At 35.1% G+C, this 27,500-nt stretch overlaps 1 protein-coding gene across 4 annotated transcripts in view; it reads left to right on the top strand.

Moving 5' to 3' along the window:
- LOC125683156 (fatty acyl-CoA reductase 1-like) overlaps positions 1-27,500 on the top strand; it is an 82,866-nt gene that overhangs the window by 27,443 nt on the left and 27,923 nt on the right. For 3 of the 4 annotated variants that reach the window (XM_048923996.2, XM_048923995.2, XM_048923998.2), the window contains 6 exons: positions 9,943-10,118; positions 11,618-11,690; positions 19,376-19,482; positions 19,573-19,750; positions 26,261-26,305; positions 26,421-26,607. In XM_048923996.2, coding sequence (XP_048779953.1) covers positions 9,943-10,118; positions 11,618-11,690; positions 19,376-19,482; positions 19,573-19,750; positions 26,261-26,305; positions 26,421-26,607 — 766 coding nt within the window. Of the gene's footprint in view, positions 1-8,607; positions 8,705-9,942; positions 10,119-11,617; positions 11,691-19,375; positions 19,483-19,572; positions 19,751-26,260; positions 26,306-26,420; positions 26,608-27,500 lie in introns of all 4 variants that reach the window. The other variant, XM_048923997.1, reaches the window with a different exon arrangement.

Genomic DNA, 27,500 nt, shown 5'->3' with positions numbered 1-27,500 from the left:
GTTTACATTTCCAGTTTAACAACGTGAAAAGCCACGTGTAGAAAATAGATCATAATTGGGTTTTCTTTATTTCTTGCGGGCGTAAATTAAAGGAAGGGATTAATGTTCTTCATATCTTGAAGAAGTTTGGTATCTTTCTCTGTTTGAAATTAAAACTTTATTAACCTGGAATGACCTACATTTTTGCAGTTACTCCCCTTACACCGGAAGTTGGGGGCGCGCTTACGATTGAGGTCCTAAGCTTCACATAAATATTATTCACAAATAGTGTATAGTAAAGCTTACGTTACCAAATTCTTTAGTATACCAAGTTTTAACAGGGTGTATTATATCTATGACAAAAACAAGGTTTAAATTCTTGGATTTTATGGAGAAAACTTTTTAAAGTATGCACTTTGTCAAATTGTAGAGTTGGGGGGGGGGGGGGGGGTTGTGTTATAGGGTGTATTTCATGTTTATTTCTGTCCAAATTATACAATTGATATCGATGATATTTCAATAGTCATCTGATTTAAAAACAACAGACACCTAGAATTTAAAACACAATGAAAGCATGTGATACAATCAGGCACGTTTATAAGGGGGGGGGGGGGGGGTTCATAAGACTCGGTTCATAATATTGCCTAAAATTTCTTGACATGTACATTTAAAAAAAATAATCCAAAGCTCGAGAAGGAAGGTGGCAAGGGTTGATCTTTCAGTTCCATTCATCGGTTAAATATTGCATTTCCACTACCATTCACGACAATATTGGTTTTTTTGGGGGGGGGGGGGGGGGAGGGGGGGGGGGGGGCTATCTGACTATAGATCTATCTCTGCATGTAAAAATAAATAAGTTTGTATGTAATAGTAAGAGGAGGCAGACCCATTGTTGCTAGGAGCCTGATGATTGTTTTTGTGCTCATTTGAGTAATTGAAATGCAATAAGAGGTGTAAGTCGATGTACACAAAATCTAACTTTCAAAAGATTAAATCACATGCGAAAAAATATTTCAACAAAAATATTACACTAGAGATACCCATTCGAGATCATTAAAATGCTTTATTTATTGGCACCTAGTGTACATTTAGCAACAAGTAGTTTTCAGTGTGAAATGATAAATTGATAATGTACATGTATGCGTTGGTTTTACATCATGTGATTTTAGGCATATCGTATTGCATGTTTTTTTTTTTTTTTGTGTTTTGGTTGTCGAAAATATTGATAAAAATTAATAATGAAGAATTGCAGATATACTAAGGACATCATGATTCTGATCTAAAGAAATCGAGGACTAGTTAATATTTACGTACTTTGTTACATCATGACCATACATTGCTTGCGAGAAAACCACACAAGCGACACATATAAATGTAATTAGTGACTAAAATATTATGCTCAATTATACTATTTTTAAGTCATTACACTTAATTCTTCGAAAAATTCCTTAACTGGCAAATGATTGCAATCAAAACTTGTAAATTTTCTATTTATTCCTTATAAGACACCGTCAACTAAGGACCGCAATTTGCTGCGCGCCCTCTGTGATCAGGAGAAATTAACTCGCATAGCGTTATGAAAAATGTAGGCCATTGGTCTGTGAAATAAGATAAATTGATATCCATCAGGCATTAAAATGATGCACTTCTGTTGACAAAAACGCTTTTGTCATTATTATTTTTCTCAGGAAATAAAAATTAAAAAGTAAAATCCTCCCACCCGCCCCATACTTTTTGTTGACCCTGGATGATTATCTACTAATTAAGTTGAAGTGCATGGCCTTATAATCAGTGACTTTACTACTCCTATATCCAAAGTCTGATTGACATGATAATACAATTGTAACATCTTGTGTTTATTTTTATGTTCCCCAAACAAAGTTTGGAAACATATTGTTTTTACTCTGTTTCTTATTATGTTCCCCAAACAAAGTTTGGGAATATATTGTTTTTACTCTGTTTCTTATTTTGTCTCCAAACACATAGTGTCGGAGACATTGTTTTTGCTCCGTTTCTTATTATGTCCCCGAACACATAGTGTTGGAGACATATTGTTTTTGCTCCGTTTCTTATTATGTCTCCGAACATATAGTGTCGGAGACATATTGTTTTTGCTCCGTTACTTATTATTAAGGTCTTCCGTTTCAGACAGAATACCTTATAGTGATTGTACTGTTTATTATGTTTCCCAAACAAAGTTTAGGAACATATTGTTTTTACTCTGTTTCTTATTATTATTAAGGTCTTCCGTTACCAACGGAAGACCTTCTAGTGATTGTACTGTTTATTATTATGTCTCCGAACACAAAGTGTCGGAGACGTATTGTTTTTGCTCCGTTTTTTATTATTATGTCTCCGAACACACAGTGTCGTAGACATATTGTTTTTGCTCCATTCCTTATTATTTTTATTATTATGTCTCCAAACACAAAGTGTTGGAGACGTATTGTTTTTGCTCCGTTTATTATTCTTATTTTCTTCTTATTATTATGTCTCCGAACACAAAGTGTCGATGACATATTGTTTTTGCTCCGTTTCTTTTTATTCTTATTATTTTCTTCTTCTTATTTTTCCTCTTGTTTAGTGAGAAATTTGTCCGCGCGATTATATGAACGTGCACGTGTCGGATACATATTGTTTTTGCTCCATTTCTTATTATTCTTATTATGTCTCCGAACACAAATTGTCGGAGACATATTGTATTTCCTCCATTTCTTATTATTCTTATTATGTCTCCGAACACAAAGTGTCGGAGACATATTGTTTTTGCCTCCATTTCTTATTATTCTTATTATTATTATTATGTCTCCGAACACAAAGTGTCGGAGGCATATTGTTTTTGCTCCGTTTCTTATTATTCTGTCTCCGAACACAAAGTGTCGGAGACATATTGTTTTTGCTCTGTCTCTTATTATGTCTTCGAAAACAAAGTGTCGGAGACATATTGTTTTTGCTCTGTTTCTTATTATTAGGGTCTTCCGTCTTCAGCGGAAGACCCTTCTATTATTCTATTGTTGATTTTTCACTTTTCTTATTATTATTTTTATTCTTTTTTAGCTCACCTGAACCGAAGGTTCAAGTGAGCTTTTCTGATCGCTTTTTGTCCGTCGTCTGTCTGTCCGTCCGTCTGTCCTTCTGTCTGTCTGTCTGTCCGTCTGTCTGTTAAACTTTTCACATTTTCGACTTCTTCTCCAGAACCACTGGGCCAATTTCATTCAAACATGGCCAAAAGCATCCTTGAGTGAAGGGCTTTCAAGTTTGTTCAAATGAAGGGCCATGTCCCTTTCAAAGGGGAGATAATCACAAAAATGCAAAAATAAGGTGGGATCATTTAAAAATCTTCTTCTCAAGAACCACTGGGCCAGAAGAGCTGAAATTTACCTGAAAGCTTCCTGACATATTGCAGATTCAAGTTTGTTCAAATCATGGCCCCCGGTGGTAGGATGGGGCCACAAGGGGGGATCAAAGTTTTACATACAAATATATAGGGAAAAACTCTAAAAATCTTCTTCTCAAGAACCACTAAGCCAGAAAAGCTGAGATTTACATGAAAGCTTCCTGGCATAATGCAGATTCAAGTTTTTTAAATCATGGGCCCCTGGGGTTGGATTGGACCACAATAGGGGATCAAAGTTTTACATACAAATATATAGGAAAAATCTTTAAAAATCTTCTTCTCAAGAACCACTGAACCAGAAAAGCTGATTTTTACATGAAAACTTTCTGACATAGTGCAGATTCAAGTTTGTTCAATCATGGCCCCCGGGGGTAGGATGGGGCCCCAAGGGGGGGGGGGATCAAAGTTTTACACACAAATATATAGGGAAAAACTTTAAAAATCTTCTTCTCAAGAACCACTAAGCCAGAAAAGCTGAGTTTACATGAAAGCTTCCTGACATAATGCAGATTCAAGTTTGTTCAAATCATGGGCCCTGGGGGTTGGATGGGGCCACAATAGGGGATCAAAGTTTTACATACAAATATATAGGAAAAATCTTTAAAAATCTTCTTCTCAAGAACCACTGAACCAGAAAAGCTGATTTTTACATGAAAACTTTCTGACATAGTGCAGATTCAAGTTTGTTCAAATCATGGCCCCCGGGGGTAGGATGGGGCCACAAGGGGGGATCAAAGTTTTACATACAAATATATAGGGACAAACTTTAAAAATCTTCTTCTAAAGAACCACTAAGCCAGAAAAGCTGAGATTTACATGAAAGCTTCCTGACATAAAAAATCCAGTCCGTCGGATTTCAACCAAATTTAGTTTCTAGTGTTTTTTGAGAATCCTGATCTGACATCAAAACCCATTTCTGACATGGGGAGGTGTTCGGAGACATTTGGGTTGTTCTTATTATGTCTCCGAACACAAAGTGTCGGAGACATATTGTTTTTGCTCCGTTTCTTATTATTCTTATTATTATTATGTCTCCGAACACAAAGTGTCGGAGACATATTGTTTTTGCTCCGTTTCTTATTATTCTAATTATGTCTCCGAACACAAAGTGTCGGAGACATATTGTTTTTGCTCCGTTTCTTATTATTCTTATTATTATTATGTCTCCGAACACAAAGTGTCGGAGACATATTGTTTTTGCTCCGTTTCTTATTATTCTTCTTCTTATTAAGGTCTTCCGTTCTTCACGGAAGATCTTATAGTGATTCTACTGTTTCTTCTTCTTATTATTTTTTTGACCAAATTTTGTGCAGGAGTTTTCTCGAAAACTATACAGTGGTTTTCAGTGAAACTTTCAGGAAAAATTCATTTTATTATGAACTTTGTTAATCACAAAAAAAATTGGGAAAATTCTATCTCGGTTCCAAGTTATGGACAATTTCCTGATTTTCAAATGGAACTTTGTCCGCGGGTGATCTACAGGAAGGGCTAAAGATATGAACTGGAGACTTATTAGAGATGATAAAACATGACTTATAGATTTGCCTAAGCACTATTTCGTACGTCGTCATCACTTGCGGTCACTACCAGAAGCGAATTTAAAAAATGGATTTTTTCAACTTTTTTGTGTTTTAATGTTTTTCTTTGATAAAGTTGAGATAAATAGAGACTCTTTATAAAATGCTGAATATGATATTTGTTTTTAAATTGATCAAACCAAACTCTAGATATTCGTAATTTTAATTTTGAGGCGAGGTCCTCGCTAGCCTAATGGTTAGCGTGGTGGATTTTCATGCGGGCGACCCGGGTTCAATCCCCGAGATTACTCGAATATTTTTTTCCCACTTTATAACAAATGAAGAATTTAAGGTTATATACTGGACACGGAAATAACGGAAGACCTTATTGTTGCCATGGCAACAAGTTTCTAGTTATTATTATTATTATGTCTCCGAACACAAACTGTCGGAGACATATTGTTTTTGCTTCGTTTCTTATTATGTCTCCGAACACAAAGTGTCGGAGACATATTGTTTTTGCTCCATTTCTTATTAAGGTCTTCCGTTCTTCACGGAAGACCTTATAGTGATTCTACTGTTTCTTATTATTATTAAAGTGTTCCCTTACCAACGGAAGACCTTCTAGTGATTCTACTGTTTATTATTATTATTATTTTTTTTACCTTTCGTCTCCGAGACCGTTGGATGGATTTTTCTGAAACTTTCACAGATTATAGAGAACGATGGTACCTCGACGCAATTTTTTCATTTTTTCAAAATTCACTTCCGGTCGCAAGATATGTCCAATTTCCGTCTTTTTACAAGATATCTTGTCCAGTGTTTTTCTCAGAAACGGTAAAAGATAGAGTCACCAAATTTTCAGAGTTAATCGATCTCACTTTGTAGGCGTGCAGTAGGGGGCTACGAATGTCGGCCGTCACTTCCGGTCGTCACCGGAAGTGATTAAAGGAATCATAAATTTCAAACTTTTTTCTTTCAAATTGAAACCTATTTCGGTTTACTATATCTCGTTTTAATTCTCAAAAAATGTTGACCCCACCGGAAGTTGAATCTCCAACTTCCGGTTATATCAAAGAAAGACTATTCATTCTCTCATTTTTCAGTGCCATAAATCTCGGTCATGAAACTAGTTATTGAGTTGAGTTTTACATATATTATAGTCACTATAAATGTCTAAAGTAACGTCAAATATTTTTGTAAAATTCACTTCCGGTCGGCAAATACGGCTTATTAGCTGTTTTCGTTGTCCAGCGTTTTTCTCAGAAACGGTAAAAGATAGAGTCACCAAATTTTCAGAGTTAATAGATCTCACTTTGTAGGCGTGCAGTAGGGGGTTAAGAATGTCGGCCGTCACTTCCGGTCGTCACTGGAAGTGATTAAATGAATCATAAATTTCAAACTTTTTTCTTTTAAATTGAAACCTATACCGGTTTACTAGGTCTCGTTCTAATTCTCAAAAAAATGTTGACCACACCGGAAGTTGAATCTCCAACTTCCGGTTATATCAAAGAAAGACTATTCATTTTCTCATTTTTCAGTGCCATAAATCTCGGTCATAAAACAAGTTAATGATTTGAATTTTACATATGTTATAGACACTATAAATGTCTAGAGTAAATTTAAATAGTTTTGTAAAATTCACTTCCGGTCGTGAGATATGGGGTGGACATATTCAAACCTTGTTTTTTCAGTTTCTCAATAATGAATATAGATAGACGCTTGACACTTGTAGAGTTGATCAACTAACATTAGTCCATTGTACACATACATTCAATTTTTTCGTCCGTCACTTCCGGTCTATACCGGAAGTATTTGAAAAAATGTCGATTTTCCGATTTCTTCGAGTGATTTCTCAGAGATGGCTGGATATATTTTCTTGAAATTTTCAGGAATAATGTCTGATGAAATGACCTTGCAATAATTATTTTTGTTTTTACAAAATTCACTTCCGGTCGGAAAATATGGCCGATTTTTTGTTTTTCAAAAGGAATTTTGTCCAGCATTTTTCTTGGAAATGGTAAAATATAGGTTCATCAAATATTCAGGGATGATCAATCTCCGTTTGTAAGCGTGCAGTAGGGGGTTGAACATGTCGACCGTCACTTCCTGTCGTCACCGGAAGTGATGGAAAGAACCGCAAATTTCAAACTTTTTCTTTTAAATTGAAACCTATACTAGTTTATTAACTCTCTTTCAAAGTGTCAAAAGAATATTGACTCTGTCGGTAGTCAAAACAACTACTTACGGTTTCTTGATAAAATACCTTTTTACTTTTCGTCTCTTTGTCCCCATAAATCTCGCTTATAGTTGAAGTCTTTCATATGATTTTCACATGTCTTAATAAAAGTATCAACTTTTAAAGTTTTGATAATTTTGGTTTTCAAAATTGACTTCCGGTCGGTAGTAACCTACTACTTTTTCTTTCTTTAGTCTACTTCTTTTTGTTGAGAACTCTTTCAGATAGAGACGTGAAATTTACAGGGAATATAAACAGTATAGAGTTGCTGTCATTTATAGGCAAATGCATCTGAATAGTACTTCCGGTCGTCACCGGAAGTTACGAGAAAGGAGTAAAAAATTCGATAATACATTTCTCATTCATTGTTAAGGCACATTTTCTAATACATTTAAATGGTTTTCGTAGGAATAGAAAGCTCTTTACCGGAAGTGGTCTAACGGAAGACCTACTCATTACTAGTAATGAGTGTCTAGTTATTATTATAATTTTTTTGACCAAATTTTTCTCGAAAACTATACAGTGGTTTTCAGTGAAACTTTCAGGAAAAATGCATTATATTATGAAAGTTGTTTATCACAAAAAAAATTGGGAAAATTCCATTTCATTTCCAAGTTATGGACAATTTCCTGGTTTTCAAATGGAACTTTGTCCGCGGGTGATCTACAGGAAGGGCTAAAGATATGAACTGGAGACTTATTAGAGATGATAAAACATGACTTATAGATTTGCGTGAGAACTATTTCGTACGTCCTCATCACTTGCGGTCGCTACCGGAAGCGAATTTAAAAAATGGATTTTTTCAACTTTTTTGTTTTTTAATGTTTTTCTTTGATAAAGGTAAGATAAATAGAGACTCTTGTGTGAGGGAGATCTCAGAAACGGTTAAAGATTAAGGCACCAAACTTTCAGGAATGATAGATCATGACAAGTAGGTTTGTCAAATATGGTTAACTTCGTCAGCCGATACTTCCGGACCTCACCGGAAGTGATCAAACTTAAGAAATTGAAAATTTTATATTTTTTCTTTTGACACAGAACGAACATTAGTTTATTGTTTCATTCTTGTTCTTTTGAAATATGATGATCTTACCAGAATCAAAAACGGCAACTAACGGTTTTAAGAGGAAAAACTGGAAAAATTGAGTTTTTGACTTTGCCTTAAATCTCGCTTGTATATGGAGTATTACAAATGATTTTCTTGTGTGTTTTTGACATTGCAAATGTCTAGAGTAACGTAAAATATTTTGGTGAAATCTACTTCCGGTCGCGAGATTTGCAGTCTTCAAAATGAGAATTTGTTCAAGCTAAGACTCTGCAAATGTGAACGACTGAAGCCTCAAGTTTTCAAGACTGATGGTCAGTCATCAGTGTGTTTGCATCATGTGAGAATTGTACGTAGCCGTCACTTCCGGTCGTGACAGGAAGCGATATAAAAAATATAATTTTTTGAAGTTTTTTTTTTGTTTTGACAGATATTGGGGCTATTGGATGATGATTAGGTCTTGTTCATGTAGAATATATGTCCACCGGAAGTGCCGACTGAAAAACCAGAAGTTGTCTCAAACATGGGTATTTTTGACGAAAGTTAAAAGTATGATTAGTTGAGAATTATTAAGGTGTAGAATGAAATATTTATTCGATTGGAGCTCTTCCGGTTAAACTTGACACTTAAATTAATCATAAAGTTTTTTTTTTCGTAAGGCACAATGGTACATTTCGTGCAATATATTTATGCAAGTTTCAATGCATTTCACGATACTGGAACCGAATTTGACTAATTTAGCAATCTGAACTGCAGTTTATTTCCAACATTGATGACCTTAATATCAACGGATAATGTGTGAAGAAAATGAACATGTAGTGATACTTTTTCACTAATACTCAGGTGACTGATAAGGCCTGTGGGCCTCTTGTTGAAAAAGTGCAGGGACAAATGCTACTAAGTTTTTCAATGGCAAAGTCCTTGTGCTGACAGAAAATATCCACGTCTTTTCCCTCATACCTAATTCCTTCGAAAATTGAAAAAAACTCGGGACTAAATCCTTTCTACTGACAGCTAGTACACCCTTAAATGGCACAAAACATCCTAATGCACTAAATGCAGTGTTGTTTACAAGCCATTATTTTGATAATTGTTTTTTTTCCCCATTATATTTTATCTGTTTATGAAATGGCTTACAACTGTTTTCAAAATTTCTTGCTCGAGGTCACATATAATGTCACAGACAACGACGTGTAAAATATGGAAGTAGATTTATGTATATCGCAAGATTTGAATTTCATTGCTTTCAAACTCGAAAACTCGGGGCTTGAAGCTAACTTTTTATGTCACCAGTCCAGCCGGACTGATGGGGTATAATTTCAACCAGTCCGCAGAAAAATTTACCTGTCCAACAGAGTTTTGGCCAAATGTGTAAATTTCATAAGTATATTTTCCAAAATGATGCTTTAGAAAATTAACCAGTCCCATCGGACTGACTAAAACAATTCAGTCCACCAGATTTTTAACCATGCAGTCACAGACTGACGGGCATATGTTAATTTCGAGCCCTTAAACTTTGTAAACTGTTTCATTTAAAACACATGTAACGTAGTTTTAAGCATGAAATGAATTAATTTTGCTGAAAAAATTCAAAAGTTTAGAAACATGCGATGTGTCCTTTAAGAACAATATAACTTTCACTATATCTCCTTGAGTTATAAGAGAGCTATGTAAGTTAAATCAATCAAAATGAACTGAATGTGCATGCATGCATGTATGATATATCACAGATTTCATGGATTAAGAATTTTGATTGTTATTGCAGGTGTATGACAAACTGAGGAAGGAACAACCCAACTTTCATGAGAAATTAGTCCCTATTTATGGTGATATGACAATACCAGAACTAGGAATAAAACCAGAAGATCTGAAATTACTAAGTGACAGTGTAAATGTTGTGTTCCACAGTGCTGCTACTATACGATTTGATGAACATCTAAGGTGAAACTTACATAAAATATACCTGTTATGTCTCTCCTTTTTCAGGGGGGAGACATATTGTTTTAGTTCAGCTGAGCTGAAAGCACATTCAAGTGAGTTTTTCTGATTTCCTGTTGTCCATCGTCCTTCTATCTGTAAACTGTTCACATTTCAGGGTCTGTACCTTTAATGCAATGACCTTAAAATTTAACATAGATGCTTTTATTTCATTGCTATATTAAGAAGCTGGTAGAAAGGAAGTGTGTGGAGCAGTGCTCCAAGTCACATCTGCTATCAGGTCGCAAAATGGCGACCTAGAAATATTTCTGGTCGCCATTTTCAAATTTCTAGTTGCCATGTTCAAAATTTCTACTCGCCATGGTAAAAGATTTTGTAAATAAAACAAACAAAACGCATACATGGGTGTACATTTTTTTCTTGAAAGATATTCAAATTAAAAAAAAAACTTGTAGGTCTTCTTTTTAAACTGAATAGAAATGTGCTGTGAAACATGCTGGATGCTAACAAGTCATTGTTTTTTTTCTGGCAAAAGTTGTATTGCATTGGGTTATCTTGTATATTTTATAGTACACTTCTGGGGAAGAAAACCCAGCGTTCCAAACAATTTGCTTTAAAATCCTCAGTAAGTGGGCCTTCACTGCTTATGCGAATAAGAGCTTCTACTTTTGTAGATAAGAATAAGAACACTATATCCCGAGTTTGTAATTGTCTGTGAAAATTAGCAGCAACAGTTGCCCCGCTCGACTTACTGCCAATAATGCAGTCACGGACAAAGACGTGTCTCTTACTGTTACCGTGAATAGCCACACTTCCACATTTGAAAGATGTACACCAGGTCGTGGTGAAATTGGGCAATGGGTGTCCAGAAATGGTGGACGTTGCTGGCTGATTGTCCTCACAAATTCTGCAAAACATTTTGCAATCTCTGTACAGAATATCAACCACGAAAATTCCTTCAGCCATTAGGATTGGGGTTCTTCCTTTACTTTTGCAGTTTTCTTGAGACACATGCAGCTACGTCATCTTTAAATGCAGAACTTTCTCCGTGTGAATTTTGAATTTCTTCGTTACATGTACTAGGCCGAGGCTTCTACTTTTTACTAGTCCAATGTGCTTTAACCCTCATTTTACCGCCATCTTGATTGCTTTCAAATGCTGTTTTGACCGAGACTGAAACATATTTATTCAGACTACCGATCCCGATTACAAAATTTTACTGGATGCCCAATTTTTTTCCACTCGGCGACTTAAATATAATCTCTAGTCGCAAAATTGATTTTCTGGTCGCAAATGCGACCGTTTTACTCACAACTTGCAGCACTGTAGAGTAAATGTGAAATAAAATAATTGTTTTAGAAAACAGATGTTGTAGTGTTTTGACTCTCAAAAGTTTATAAAATTTGGAGATGGGGCCTGTCATTTATCATTAAATTTCTTGATTTAGTCCTTTGTTGGTCATGATATTACACAGATACTGAACTATGGTCATATTTTTACAGGATTGCAGTGGAAATGAATGTGGTGGGAGTAAGAAAGATGATCATATTATGTAGACAATTTAAACATCTTGAGGTAAATGAGATATTTATGTTCCCCAAACGAAGTTTGGGAACATATTGGTTTTACTCTGTTTCTTATTATTATGTCTCCGAACACAAAGTGTCGGAGACATATTGTTTTTGCTCCGTTTCTTATTATGTCTCAGAACACAAAATGTCGGAGACATATTGTTTTTGCTCCGTTTCTTATTATTCTTATTATTATGTCTCCGAACACAAAGTGTCAGAGACATATTGTTTTTGCTCCGTTTCTTATTATTCTTATTATTATGTCTCCGAACACAAAGTGTCGGAGACATATTGTTTTTGCTCCGTTTCTTATTATTCTTATTAAGGTCTTCCGTTACCAATGGAAGACCTTCTAGTGATTCTACTGTTTATTATTATGTCTCCCAACACAAAGTGTCGGAGACATATTGTTTATGCTCCGTTTCTTATTATTCTTATTATTATGTCTCTGAACACAAAGTGTCGAAGACATATTGTTTTTGCTCCGTTTCTTATTATTGAGGTTTTCCGTCTCAATGGAAGACCTTATAGTGATTCTTATGTTTCTTTTCCTCTATTATTATTATTATTAAGGTCTTCCGTCTCAACGGAAGACCTTATAGTGATTCTTATGTTTCTTTTCCTCTATTATTATTATTAAGGTCTTCCGTTCTTCACGGAAGACCTTATAGTGATTCTACTGTTTCTTATTAAGGTCTTCCGTTTCCAACGGAAGACCTTCTAGTGATTCTACTGTTTATTATTAAGGTCTTCCGTTTCCAACGGAAGACCTTCTAGTGATTCTACTGTTTATTATTAGGGTCTCCCGTCTTCAGCGGAAGACCCTTCTATTATTCTATTGTTGATTTTTATTCTTTTTTTTTTTTCCTTACCGATTTTGTGCAGAGGATTTCTCAGAGATGGCTTGATCGATTTACTTCAGATTTTTAGGGTTGATGCATTGCTATTTGAAGTTTATATCTTTTTTTGGATTTTTCAAAATTCACTTCCGGTTGGAAGTTATCTCCCTTTTATCGATTTTCAGATGTCCATTTTGTCCAGCCAACATCTCAAAAACGATAAAAGCTAGAGTGCTGAAATTTTCAGTGATGTTAGACGACATGTTGTAGTTGTGCACATGGGTTTTAAAAATTTCCAGAAGTGCCTAGTATGGAAGCTCGGTAGGGGTCGAAAATGGAGTTTAAAAAAGTGTGCAATTTTTTCCCACGTTTTAAATCATAACTTTTTACTCGTAAATATTTTGCTTAGACATATATAACAAAAGTTGTACAGTTTATGGAGATCTTTCGTGTCAAATGAAGAAATGGGCCCATAGGCCTCATGGCTCGCCTGAACCATTGAATTTCTGTTACAATGATTAACTTTTTTCTCACGAAACTTTTGATAAGACATGTAGAATAAAAGTTGTTCAGTTTTGCAAGATCTATCTAATGATATCAAAAAATAGGCCTCAGGGCGTCATGGCTCGCCTGAACAGTCGAAAAAAGTAACATTAATAACTTTTTTCTCGAGAAACTTTTTACAAGATATGTAGAACAAAAGTTGTTCAGTTTCGCAAGTGTTAACTAACGATGTTAATAAATAGGCCTGCAGGTCTCATGGCTCACCTGAACAGTTGGGTTATTGTTGCAATCTATAACATTTTTGTCAAGAAACTTTTAATAAGACATCTAGAACAAAAGTTGTTCAGTTTTGCAAGATCTTTCGAACAATATCATGAAAAAGGCGAACAGGCCTCATGGCTTACCTGAACAGTTTGATTAGTGTCACAATCAATAACTTTTTGCTCGAGAAACTTTTGATAAGACATGTAGAACAAATGAGAAACTTTTGATAAGACATGTAGAACAAAAGTTGTTCAGTTTTGCAAGATTTTTCAAACGATATCAAGAAAAAGGCCCATGGGACTTATGACTCGCCTTAACAGTCTGATAAATGTCGCAATCAATAACTTTTTTCTCAAGAAAATTTTAATAGGACATGTAGAACAAAATTTGTTCAGTTTTGCGAGATATATCTAGAATGATATAAAAAATAGGCCTCCGGGCGACCTGAATCGCCTGATCAGTCTCGAATTTGTATCGCAGTAAATAACATTAACTTTTTTGTCGAAAAAAAAGGCTGACCCCTTTAATTAGTGGCCGAGAGCGGCAGAGATTCTTTAATTTATAGCACTTAAATGATCAATATTTGTAAAACATTACCGAAGCTAAATTGTACGTCTAGATAATATATTTGTATCATTATTTATGAATGAAAATCTCGGTCAAATTCTTATCTCATCACATCTAAAATTAGACGGAAGACCCACTCGTTGCTCGCAACGAGATCGAATCTAGTTAAGGTCTTCCGTTCTTCATGGAAGACCTTATAGTGATTCTACTGTTTCTTATTAAGGTCTTCCGTTCCAGACGGAAGACCTTATAGTGATTCTACTGTTTATTATTATTATTATTATTATTTTTTCCCCCTTTTTTGTCGGCACGATTTCTCAGAGATGGCTGGATGGATTTTCTTGAAATTTTCATGGATGATAGAGAATGAAAATACCCCCAGGCGTTTTTTTCATTTTTTCAAAATTTACTTCCGGTCGTTAGATATGTCCAATTTCCGTTTTTTTAGAAGAGATTTTGTCCAGCGTTTTTCTCAGAAACGGTAAAAGATAGAGTCACCAAATTTTCAGAGTTGATAGATCTCACTTTGTAGGCTTGCAGTTGGGGGTTCATAATGTCGGCCGTCACTTCCGCTCGTCACCGGAAGTGATAAGAAGAATCGAAAAATTAAAGTTGTAGTTGTTGAATCGAAACGTATACCACTTTATCAGGTATCTTTTGGAGTATTGAAAACCGTTGACCCCACCGGAAGTGGAAACGTCAACTTCCGGTAATTAAGGAAAAACTTTTCAAATTCTCCTTTTTCCATGACCTAAATTTCGTTTACTAAACAAGTGTTTGACTTGTATTTAACATATATTGTAGACACTATAAATGTCTAGAGTAACGTCAAATATTATTCGAAAATTCACTTCCGGTCGTAAGATAGGGGGTGGACAACTTCAAACTTTGTTTTTTCAGTTTCTCAATAACGATAATATATAGACGCTTGAAACTTGTAGGGTTGATCAACTAGCATTAGGCCATTGTACACATACTTTCAATTTTTTCATCCGTCACTTCCGCTTTATACCGGAAGTATTTGAAAAAAATGACGATTTTCCGATTTCTTCGAGTGATTTCTCAGAGATGGCTGGATAGATTTTCTTCAAATTTTCAGGAATAACGTCTTATGAAATGACTTTCCTGTGGTTATTTTTGTTTTTCCAAAATTCACTTCCGGTCGGAAAATATGGCCAATTTTCTGTTTCTCAAACGAGATTTTGTCCAGCATTTTTCTTGGAAAGGGTAAAAGATAGGTTCATCAAATATTCAGGGATGATCAATCTCTGTTTGTAAGCATGCAATAGGGTGTTGAGCATGTCGACCGTCACTTCCTGTCGTCTCCGGAAGTGATTGAAATAATCGTAAATTTCAAACTTTTTCTTTTAAATTGAAACTTATACTAGTTTATTAAGTCTCTTTCAAAATGTCAAAAGAATATTGACCCCGTCGGTATTCAAAACGACTACTTCCGGTTTCTTGATAAAATACTTTTTTTCTTTTCGTCTCTTTGTCCTCACAAATCTCGCTTATATTTGAAGTGTTTGATATGATTTTCACATGTCTTAAGAATAGTATCAACTTCTAGAGTTTTGACTATTTTGTTTTTCAAAATTGACTTCCGGTCGGTAGTTACCTACTACTTTTTCTTTCTTTAGTCTACTTCTTTTTGTGGAGAACTCTTTCAGATAGAGACGTGAAATTTTCAGGGAATATAGACAGTAAAGAGTCGCTGTCAGTTATTTATAGGAAAACACATCTGAATAGTACTTCCGGTCGTTACCGGAAGTTACAAGAAAGGAGTAAAAAATTCGATAATACATTTCTCATTAATTGTTCAAGTACATTCTCTGATATATTTGAATGGTTTTCGTAGGATCAGAAAACTCTTTACCGGAAGTGAACCAACGGAAGACCTACTCATTACTAGTAATGAGTTTCTAGTTATTATTATTATGTCTCCGAACACAAAGTGTCGGAGACATATTGTTTTTGGTCCGTTTCTTATTATTCTTATTCTTTTCTTCTTATTTAGTGAGAAATTTGTCTGACCGATTTTGTGAAAGTGCTTCGACAGATCCACTTCAAACTTTGTGAGCTGATAGGGGGTCACTAGGAGGGGTGCATTCAACTTTTCAACTTTTCAAAATGGCCGCCGTTTCAAGATGGCGGCCAAAAAACGTAAAAAGTCAAGGTTGTCGGATTTCAACCAAATTCGATTTCTAGGGTAATATGGTCACCCCGAGTATATTTCCACCATCAAATTTTTTTTTTCAGCCGCCATTTTCAAAATGGCCGCCATATACCGAAATATTTCAAAGTGTTAAAATCTGTACAATATTTAGGTTCTGGGGTAAATGGAGGGTCCACAATTCATTTCTAGCATCAGTATTTCCTTCCAATCAATTTTCAAATGTTTCAAAATGGCCGCCATTGAACAAAATGGCGGCCAAAAATCAAGTCCGTCGGATTTCAACCAAATTCAGTTTTTAGGGTTTTTTGAGAATCCTGAGTGCATATATGACATCAAAAAGCATTTCTGACATGGGGAGGTGTTCGGAGACATTTGTGTTGGCATCCGAACACAGTTATAGCTCGTTATTATTATTTTTTTGACCAAATTTTGTGCAGGAGTTTTCTCGAAAACTATATAGTGGTTTTCAGTGAAACTTTCAGGAAAAATACATTTTATTATGAACTTTGTTTATCACAAACAAAATTGGGAAAATTCTATTTCGGTTCCAAGTTATGGACAATTTCCTGATTTTCAAATGGAATTTTGTCCGCGAGTGATCTCAGGAAGGGCTAAAGATATGAATTGGAGACTTATTAGAGATGATAGAACATGACTTATAGATTTGCAGAATCGCTATTTCGTACGTCGTCATCACTTGCGGTCGCTACCGGAAGCGAATTTAATAAATGGATTTTTTGAACTTTTTTGTTTTTTAATGTTTTTCTTTGATAAAAGTAAGATAAATAAAGACTCTTTATAGAATGCTGAATATGATATTTGTTTTTAAATTGATCAAACCAAACTCTAGATATTCGTAGTTTTAATTTTGAAGCGAGGTCCTCGCTAGCCTAATGGTTAGCGTGGTGGATTTCCATGCGGGAGACCCGGGTTCAATCCCCCAGATTACTCGAATATTTTTTTCCCACTTTATAACAAATGGAGAATTTAAGGTTATCTACTGGACACGGAAAGAACGGAAGACCTTCTTGTTGCCATGGCAACAAGTTTCTAGTTATTATTCTTTTTCTCCGGTACTTTTTTGTCCGGTAGTGTTCTCAGAAAGTACAGAAGGGATCGATATGAAACTTTCCAGGATGATAGTATAGCTTTTGTAGATGTGCATAGTGATAGTCATTTTGTCTGCACGAGTATGCACGCGCGCGCATTTGCACTGCAATTTTGGTACAAAAAATGGAAAATCAGAATATTAAAGGGATCGATATGAAACCTAAATAGGATGATAGTATATCATTTGTAGATATGAAAAAAAAGAGTTATTTCGTACGCACACGCACGCATGCGCATGCACGTGCATTACAAAATTTGTACACTAACTTTGGAATCAGTCTAACTTTTTTGTTGTTCATTGAAATGGCTTCATATTCATATCATAGGTAGGTATTGAGATCCTTAACTGATCTGCATGGTCAGATTTACCAATCTGCACGCGCATGCACGTGCGCTTCATTTTGATTGGATAATAATAAAACCTCTGTAACTATCTTATTTATGAAGCGAATGAGATGATATTCACAGCATACATAGACAATATGTGTATCTATATATTGGTGTAACAAAAAAAATGCCCACGCGCATGCGCGTGCATTGTTTTTCAAATGTTTTAATTTTTAAAGGACGATAACATTTTTGTTTTTCATCAAATTGTATTGATATTAGGGGTTTAGATGTGTCTTGGTACTCCTTACAAATTGCTGTGGTTAGAATTGCTGCTCAGCACGTGCATGCACGTGTGCTAAATTCTGATTGGACGATTTTAAAATCGCTATAACTTCCTTATATTTTGTGGAAACGTTATGAAATTCATACTGTGGGTATATGATACAAATGCCTGTTGAACGACATCAAGAAAAATTCAGAATCATACATGTGTGCGTGTGTATGTACGTGCAACGCTTTCTTTCATTTCTTGGTACTGAAATGTCCATATTGAACGTACTACATGTAATTAAAGGCTAAAATAAAATGATTTTTTCCTATAGATTCACAAGGACATTAATTTTTAATTGGGGGAGGTTTGGGGAAGATATGTAACGGTCCCCGTTAGAATTAGAACTAGTTTTTATTTGAAACAGAAAGTGAAATATGTCAAGGAGTAATTTTCCCGTCAAACTCATGCAATTTGCCCTTTTTCTAGTTCAACAACTATGTAGATTATAGAAATAAATGCACAGAGCATGGTATTTTAATTGTGATCTACTGATTGGGCCAATAAAAAAAAATAGGTATGTTTTCGGTTACCCGACCGACCCAAATTTTTTCTCCCAACCCTAATTTTCCGAATGAATTCCAGTCCTTAATTTACGTACTTTGTTTCTCAAATTAAAAAAAAAGAATCTAATCAGTTTGGGCTTTGTATTCAATTATTGGAAATTTTCAAAATGGTGTGTGTACTTTCTGCAAGTAGATCAACACAAATATACATGCAATCATGTATTTTAAAATGTCATTTTTTGGTTTATTTTTGAATAAGTATGTTTTACCTAATGCTGAACACTTGTCAGTACTCACAGATGTATGTATCGTGTAACAAGTTTCTTCCCCAGTGATACAAGGCAATATTTACCGAATTAAAAAAAAAAGCAAAAAAAAAAAAAAAAAAAACCAATAAAAAGTAAAATAAAATTTACCGACACCTGACCCTATGTTTTTGTCAGGATGTAATCGGAAACACACCTAATTTATTTTTGGCTGTATAAGATTTAGATTTTGGCTATACAAAAGAAAAATCATTTATATTCAAAACTTTCAAAAGCTTATTCTCTTGTACGTAACAAAGTTGCAGATACTGTCAAGAATAATATGTTTACGGTGTGACTGTTGTGACGAGTGAAGACCCATAACATTTTACAACAAGACTTTAGGCAATTTGTTTAACTCGGGAAATATAACGTGGTTGATGTAAACAGTGCATTCTGACATCATCATTAGCTGCGATTGTTTTTCTTTCAAATCAAGCAATTATCCACAACAAAACATACAAAGGTATGGAAAAGCATGTCTGGAATTCAAAATCATTGATGGTACTTTCCAAACTATTTATTTGCTTTATCTACGGGGTTGTCAATGAAGTATACCGCGGTAACGGCGGCATTTTTCCGGAAGCATTATGGGTAATCCCCATCAGCTGATGAAGAGCAAATTTTTTGACTCAATTGTGTAATCATTAGAACGAGCTCAGCGATGCAACGCGAACTTTGCTCGCTATCAAGTTTTAGGGATAAGCCTCTCAAAGGGCTGAGTGAGCTATTTCAAAAATATTTTGCTCTCTGTTTCCAGGTATTTCTGCACATTTCTACAGCATATGCAAACTGTGATCGTCCATTTATTGAGGAAATGGTATATAGTCCACCAGTGGATCCTCAGAAATTAATAAACATTTTAGAGTAAGTTTTCTTTCTTTGCAGTCATCTGAGCTGTAAGCTAAAGTGAACATTTCTGATCAAAGTTTGAAAAAGAATATATTTACTTTCCAGATGGATGGATGATGACATGATTACCTCAATAACTCCAAAGCTAATTAGTAATAAACCCAATACTTACACCTACACCAAACACTTGGCTGAGCATCTGCTGATCAAAGAGGGCTCAGATCTCCCTCTGGCTATTGTCAGGCCTTCTATTGTAGGAGCTTCATGGAAGGAGCCTGTGCCAGTATGTATTCATATAATTAGTTGATGAAAATTTGATATTGATGAAGCATAATTTAAAGACTATTCTACCAGGTTTTTGCAGAGATCAAAGGAAAGTTTTAATTTTTGATGCACCTGATGTCATCAAAAGATTTCCACACCCATTCTCAGTTAATTTGCGCAATTTACAAATCTATTTGCTAAAAAAATATTAAGTAGAATACCAAAACTGTCCTTCCGTACGTTTTAGGTCACATGAGGAAACTCAGGTGACCTATTGCAATTGGTTGTCGTCCGTCATGCGTTGTGCGTTAACAATTGACATTTTTAACTTCTTCCTAATATCTACCATTCCAATTTTTTTCAAATTTGGTATGAAGCATCATAGGGACAAGGGGGATATAAATGGTAAATTTCAGGACTCCAGCACCCCTGGGGCCCTAGGGGCGGGGCAAAAACTGCCCCAAATTGTCCAATTTTCAAAAATTTTCTTCTCAAGAACCACACACGTGAAAGAAAAACTAAATGCATACTGATGTAGAGCAGGAAGGCCTCTACCAAAATTGTAAATTTCATGATCCCCAGGGTAGGGGTTCTGACCCCAGGGTGGGGCCAAACTTGTTATATAGTGTTTATGTGTAAAACACTTAAATAACATCTTCTTTAGTGCTGTTGATGCTAAATTGAAAGTAAATAGATATTTAGAAAGAACACTGGTAGTCCTTTACCAAAAGTGTAAATTTGATGATCCCAGGGGTAGGGGTTTTGGTATCGGAGTGGGGCCAAAATGGTCAGTTATTAAATGTGTGAAGAATTGACGTTTTTAACTTCTTTTTGATAACTATCATTCCAGTTCTTTTCAAATTTGGTATGAAACATATTTGGAACAAGGGGAATATAAATTGTAAATTTAAGGATTCCTGCACCCCTGGGACCTTAGGGGCGGGGCAAAAACTGTCCAAAATTGACCATTTTTCAAAAATCTTCTTCTCAAGAACTGCAGACATGTATTAAGAAAAACTAAATGCATAGTGATGTAGAGCAGGAAATCCTCTACCAATTTTATAGTGTTTATGTGTAAAACACTTAAGGTATCACATCGGTAATTATTTTCACTATATATTACTATAGAGGAAAAAAATTCATTAAAAATCAGTTTACAGAATTGATGCCGAATAACGCAGTCAGAAACGTTCTATGTTACCTATCTCGTCTGCCGACACCAGAAAAACACCACCCTACGCGGCATTTTCGAAAATAAATTACCCGCAAACAAGACTATCCTCAAATCCACGTGTTTTTCACATGTGTGTAAACAGCTGGAGTACACCTCAGGAAGTAGCCTCAGCTACCAACAGCAAATAGTTCCTTTGTATACACTTGGTTATTTCTACAAATTACACAAAATTTCCTAATCAGGGGTGCAAAAATTAAGAGAAAAGAAGAAGAGGAAATGAGAAAAATCGCGCAAGGAAAAAAAATATTTCTTTAAATATATGGAACTACAATTGACTAAGTTTATTTTGATTGGACAATTACCGGTGTGATACCTTAAAGGAGACAACGCATGTTTCTAAACTTTTTAGCTCACCTGAGCTGAAAGCTCAAGTGAGCTTTTCTGATCGCTTTTTGTCCGTCGTCTGTCTGTCTGTCTGTCCGTCTGTCTGTCTGTCTGTCCGTCTGTCTGTTAAACTTTTCACATTTTCGACTTCTTCTCCAGAACCACTGGGCCAATTTCAACCAAACATGGCCAAAAGCATCCTTGGGTTAAGGGCTTTCAAGTTTGTTCAAATGAAGGGCTTTGATCCCTATTGTGGCCCTATATAACTTATCCCTGGGGGCCATGATTTTTACAAACTTGAATCTGCACTATGTCAGGCAGCTTTCATGTAAATGTAATCTTTTATGGACAAGTGGTTCTTAAGAAAATTTTAAAAAATTTTCCTGATATATTTGTCTGTAAAACTTTGATCCCCTATTATGGCCCAATCCTACCCTCGAGGACCATGATTTTAACAAAATTAAACTGCACTATGTCAGGAAGCTTTCATAAAAATTTCTACTTTCCTGGCCCACTGTGGTTCTTGAGAAGATTTTTCCCTGTATATTTGCATATAGAACTTTGATCCCCTATTGGGGCCCTCATCCTACCCCCAGGAGTCATGATTTTTACAAACTTGAATCTGCACTATTTCAGGAAGATTTCATGCAAATATAAACTTCTTTATATGGTTCATGAGAAGATTTTTAAAGATTTTTTTTCTATATATCAATATATGAAACTTTGATCCCTTATTGTGGCCCCATCCTATGCCTTAGGACCATGATTTTATGAAATTTGAATCTGCACAGTGTCAGAACGCTTTCGTGTAAATTTGTACTTTCCTAGCCGAGTAGTTCTTGAGAAGATTTTTTAAGATTTCCCTATATATTTGTATGTAAAATTTTGATCCCCATTGTGGCCCCATCTTACCTTCAGGGGCCATGATTTTAATAAATTTGAATATCCACCATGTAAATTTCTTATTTCCTTGCCCAGTGGTTCTAGAGAAGATCTTTAAGATTTTCCCTGTATATTTGTATGTAAAATTTTGAACCCATTTTGGCCCCATCCTACAACCGGGGCCATGCAAAGTGTCAGGAAGCTTTCATGTAAATTTGTACTTTCCTAGCCGAGTAGTTCTTGAGAAGATTTTTTAAGATTTCCTTATATATTTGTATGTAAAATTTTAATCCCATTGTGATAACATTTGATAGCATTGACCTGTCCACAACTGCTATTTTCTCATAATTCAATCCCGTGAACAACATAATAGCATTAGCAGTTGTGGACAGATCAATGCTATGAAAACTCGATCTAGAATACAGGGCTTCCTCAAGATTTAAAGAATGCCTGTAGGTACTGGCTGTTATTGTTATCAAAACACCTCTCTGGGGTAGCTCTAGACCACAGTTTCTGCAGATGTCACTCCACCTTAAATCTATTGTTAAATGTTTGATTGACATGCGGCTAACAATTTGGAGGTGTTTAAAGTTGGGTCTTCAACAAACTTGAATTTACGCTATATCAGGAAGCGTCCATGTAAATCTCAACTTTTCTGACCTAGCTAGTAGTTCTTGAGAAGATTTTTAAAGATTTTCCCGATATATTTGTATGTAAAACTTTGATCCCCTATTGTGGTCCCACCCTACCCCTAGGCATCATGATTTTAGCAAACTTGAATCTCCACTATGTCAGGAAGCTTTCATGTAAATTTCAGCTCTTCTGGCCCAGTGGTTCTTGAGAATTTTTTTTAGATGACCCCACCTTATTTTTGCACTTTTGTGATTATCTTGCCTTTGAAGGGGACATGTGTCTTCATTTAAACAAGCTTTAAAGCCCTTCACCCAAGAATGCTTTTGGCCAAGTTTGGTTGAAATTGGCCCAGTGGTTCTATAGAAGAAAATGTAAAAAGTTTACATACAAACGTACAGACGGACGGACAGACGGACAGACGACGGACAGCATGGAATCAGAAAAGCTCACTTGATCTTTCAGGTCAGGTGAGCTAAAAAGCAAATACAGAAATCTATATATCATATATTCACGATCAATGCGGATCTTACTGTGTAGTTAATTTTTGTTACTTTGTTAAACACTTTTTTGCTGTGTCGGGTAAAAATTTTACTGAGTCGGACTTTTTTTAGTTTCCCACCCTTGTCAAAACCGCAAGAAAATGGTGAGAAATTATTCCGTGTAGTTATAATGTTATATCATGAACAGCCTCAGAAAAAGATAATTATGTATGCTAATTAATGTGAAGCTTTGAATATTGTTCAAATTAAATTAGTGTCAAAAACTAGGTATTGTTTAAGCAGAATAAACATACAGACATACTGATTTAAAGTAAGAGACCGATTGAATGTAGGATCGGATCAGTCAATGTTCGAATAGGCATGCAGTCGTTTCAAACAGCTCCATATATCTGATTTGGAATTGGCGGTGTGATTCGGAACAGACATATGAACTTGGGTATGGAAAATGTAAAGACCTTTGACATTTACAGCAATTTTCAGATAATTTAAATCATTTTTCATTTGAGAAGCGTCTGATCTTCTTGCAAGAAGATTGAAACCTAAATTATCTTCATGGTACCGCCAGCAATCATTAATAAAAATGTGATCCGGAACTGGGCAAATGACAGTATATTTAGTCTTAAATGTATGTACATGTACAAATACAATTTTGAATGTATTCACTGAATTTTGTTATTCATTTCTTCATCAAATAATGAACTTCTATACACAGTGCTTTGAACACGTAAACTAAGCAATATATTATCACATTTGGGGTGTAAACCAAATGTCTTACAGAATATTTTACATGTACTAAATTATCAATATGTGTATTCGCCAAAAATTCAATGAAAATATTGCTCAATATTATATATTTCAGCAATAACTACATGATTTGATTATTTCAAACACTTTTTATCCCCAAAACAGGTACATGAATTATGTAATTTTGGTGATTAAATAATGTCTTGCAAGGCAGTTATTCTTCATTTTTGAGCCAGTACATTTTGGGTACATTTCAACTTTAAAAGTCACATTTAAACATTTTAACTTCCTTAATTGATACTCTTGGTACATTTTGGGTACATATAAACATTGATATTTTTCTGTTGGGTTACACATTTTGCATACATTTTAACTTTTCAATTTTCATTTTGGGTACATTTCTGGTACTTTTCACAAAAGGTGGGTGCATTTCGAGTACTATTGAAAAATGATGTTTTTTGCGGATACTTTTTGGGTTCATTTTTCAAGGAAAAAGTTGTTACGGGTGCCTACCGTTACCTTTCAGATACACTGTACATCTCATTTCTGTAAGGGAATGTAAGTGGAACCACTCATTAGGGCCCCGCATGAAATGCGGGAAGCCCTATAGTAATCACATTGTTCGTCAGTCCGTCTGTCCGTCCGTCAACACTTTCTTTGTGACACGATAACTCAAACAGTTTTTATGGTAGTTTTCAAATTTTGTACAGAAATAATGTACAATAAGAGGAAGAAGCCTATAGATTTTGGGGTCATTTCACTTTGTCTGTCTGTCTGTACGGCATGATCTTTGTCATTATGAACACTTTCTTTGTGACACAATAACTCAAACAGTTTTCATTGTACGGTTTTCAAATTTTGTACAGAAATACTTTACAATAAGAGGAAGACACCTATAGATTTTGGGGTCATGTCACTTTGTCTGTCTGTCTGTATGTGTGTCATTATCTTTGTTATTATGAACACTTTCTTTGTGACACGATAACTCAAACAGTTTTCATTGTACAGTTTTCAAATTTTGTACTTTACAATACTTTACAATAAGAGGAAGATACCTATAGATTTTGAAGTCATGTCACTTTGTCTGTCTGTTTGAATGTCATCATCTTTCTTATTATGGCCGTATTTATTTACCACTGTCTAAGGGAGATAATTCAATTTGAATTATGATATGCATTGTATTGATATATAGAAAATTTACAAGAAATAACTCTACAACATTGTGGGTGTGTATATATTTGTTTTTTTTTAATGTGATATAAAAAATGCTTGATGTTACATGTATATTGAATTAAAACACGTCATTCCCAGTGAACAACTTTCGATCGGGATCGGAATGCGAAATAAAATTTCTTATATCCTGTTGCAAAGTGAAACTGCTTCATGCTTCAAGTTATTGAATTATGTAGTAATTGCACGTTACACATTAGAGAACTGTTCCTTTTAATAAAGAAAGTCACAAAATAGATACAAAATGAGTGTACCTTATTCATTACTGTTACCGAGCTTTCGTCGATGAAAATCTCGAAATGGTGTGTTTCACTGCGCTTGCTGACGGTAAGGTCCACATTTTCTACGTGAGTATTTTGATATTTGCTCATGAATTTTTTGCACATACATGGTATATCTCGGCTAGGAATAATGGAAACTTTCTCACTTATGTATGTAAAGACATATTAATCTCTATTTTTAAAAATGTAGAACACTTTTATCAAATGACAATGTGTTTGAAAACGCTTAGAGCCCCGATGTCAGAATTTCCTTTTCCAAGACATCAATATGTCAAAATCATAATCCTTTTCGAATAGGATGTACCATATTTTGTCCCAGTTATCCATTTTGAATCCTCTATTAGAATGGGATTTTGTTACACTCTGTTGTGTTTGAGTGGATGTCATGAGTGTGTGTCAAACAGAAGTAATTTAAATTGCATAAGTCTCTCATAAATATGCTTCATCATCATGATGCCTTTTTCACAAATTGGCATTCCAATGTATCTTTATATATTATTAATTCTAACATATATACCAGCTCCAAACATTGCTATATCAATTACAGATGTCACTTTCCTCTAATAACCCTCGGCGGGGCCCTTGCTGACCGTGTCAGTTTTCTAGTATTATTTCATTTGGTCTAAAGAAGCCTGTGTATAGTAAAGATTCTTTCTTATATTCTTTTTTCCTACCTATTTGTAATTTCTGTTATTTCTTAGGGCTGGATAGACAATTACAATGGACCCAGTGGATTATATGTAGCAGTAAGTAAACTGGTTTAAACTTTTAATTGACACCAATCTATGATCAGAAACAAACAGCTTGTAGCAGACAATTTGTAAAATGCTTTTTCCTATCATATGTTCCTCTATGTTAAAGGCTGGGAAAGGAATTTTGAGATCCATGAAAGGAGACTACCGTGGGGTGGCTGACATAATTCCTGTGGATATTCCTGTAAATATGATCATTGCTGCCAGCTGGTACACTGCAGTGACCAAGCCCAGTTCCTGCCTTATCTACCACAGCACCACAGGCTCTGTCAATCCATTCACCTGGGGAGAATTAGGTTTTTATCAAACACACACAGGTTTATGATATTAAAGAAAAAAAGCATTTTCCCCCCAGGATGATCAATACATACTTATTATACCCCACTGCAAACAACATTTTTAGCTCAGCTGAGCTGAAGGGTCAAGTAATTTGTTCGGTGTCTATATATTGTCATTGTCGTTAACTGTTCACATTTTCATCTTCTCCAGAACCACAAGTTTGTTCAATTCAGGGACCCTGGGGGATAGGATGGGGGCACAATAGGATAATTTAGTGATTCCCACAGCAGCTTCAAAAGGGCAGGGAAATTTAGTATCTCAGACAGGGGCAGAAGGGAACCCTCGAGTGGTTGAGGGCATAAAACACCAGTGAGCGAGCTTTGCTTTTGATAACTTCTCCCTTTCCTCTTGTGTATGATGTATAATATTCTTGTTTTCTTTTGGCTCTTTTATATTGAAACAGAACTGAAAATGGGACAGTTATCATTCCACCACCTAAATAAAAGTAATTTTTCTTCATTTTCAAACATTTCTTGGGGGGTTAGATGTCTTTGAAGTGGGAGGTGTATAAATTCTCTACAGATGACGGACTGGGGCATCTGAGAAATGAACACATCGGTTATCAGTCATATTTGAAGGAGCTATATGCATATTTAAGTTGTTTGTTACTCATAAATGAAAGCATTTTAACTCCTGTTTTCATTAGCTGTTGATCGAGTATATACAATTTCCCAACACTGAAATTTTTGTACGGAAGATCAACAAAAACGTTAGAAGTTTAATTGAAGCTGCGCTATATGTTTCAGGAATTTCTGTGCCTTGTTTTGAAATATTGTATGGAGTCAGTTGACACCGGAATCATGGTTAATTGATATGGATTAATTTATATTCTACCCGTAGATATTTAAAT

Source organism: Ostrea edulis, chromosome 6 (assembly GCF_947568905.1).
Source record: "Ostrea edulis chromosome 6, xbOstEdul1.1, whole genome shotgun sequence".
Classification (NCBI taxonomy): Eukaryota; Metazoa; Mollusca; class Bivalvia; order Ostreida; family Ostreidae; genus Ostrea; species Ostrea edulis.
Note: the sequence above shows the minus strand (reverse complement) of the source record. Positions and strands in the feature narration are given on the sequence as shown.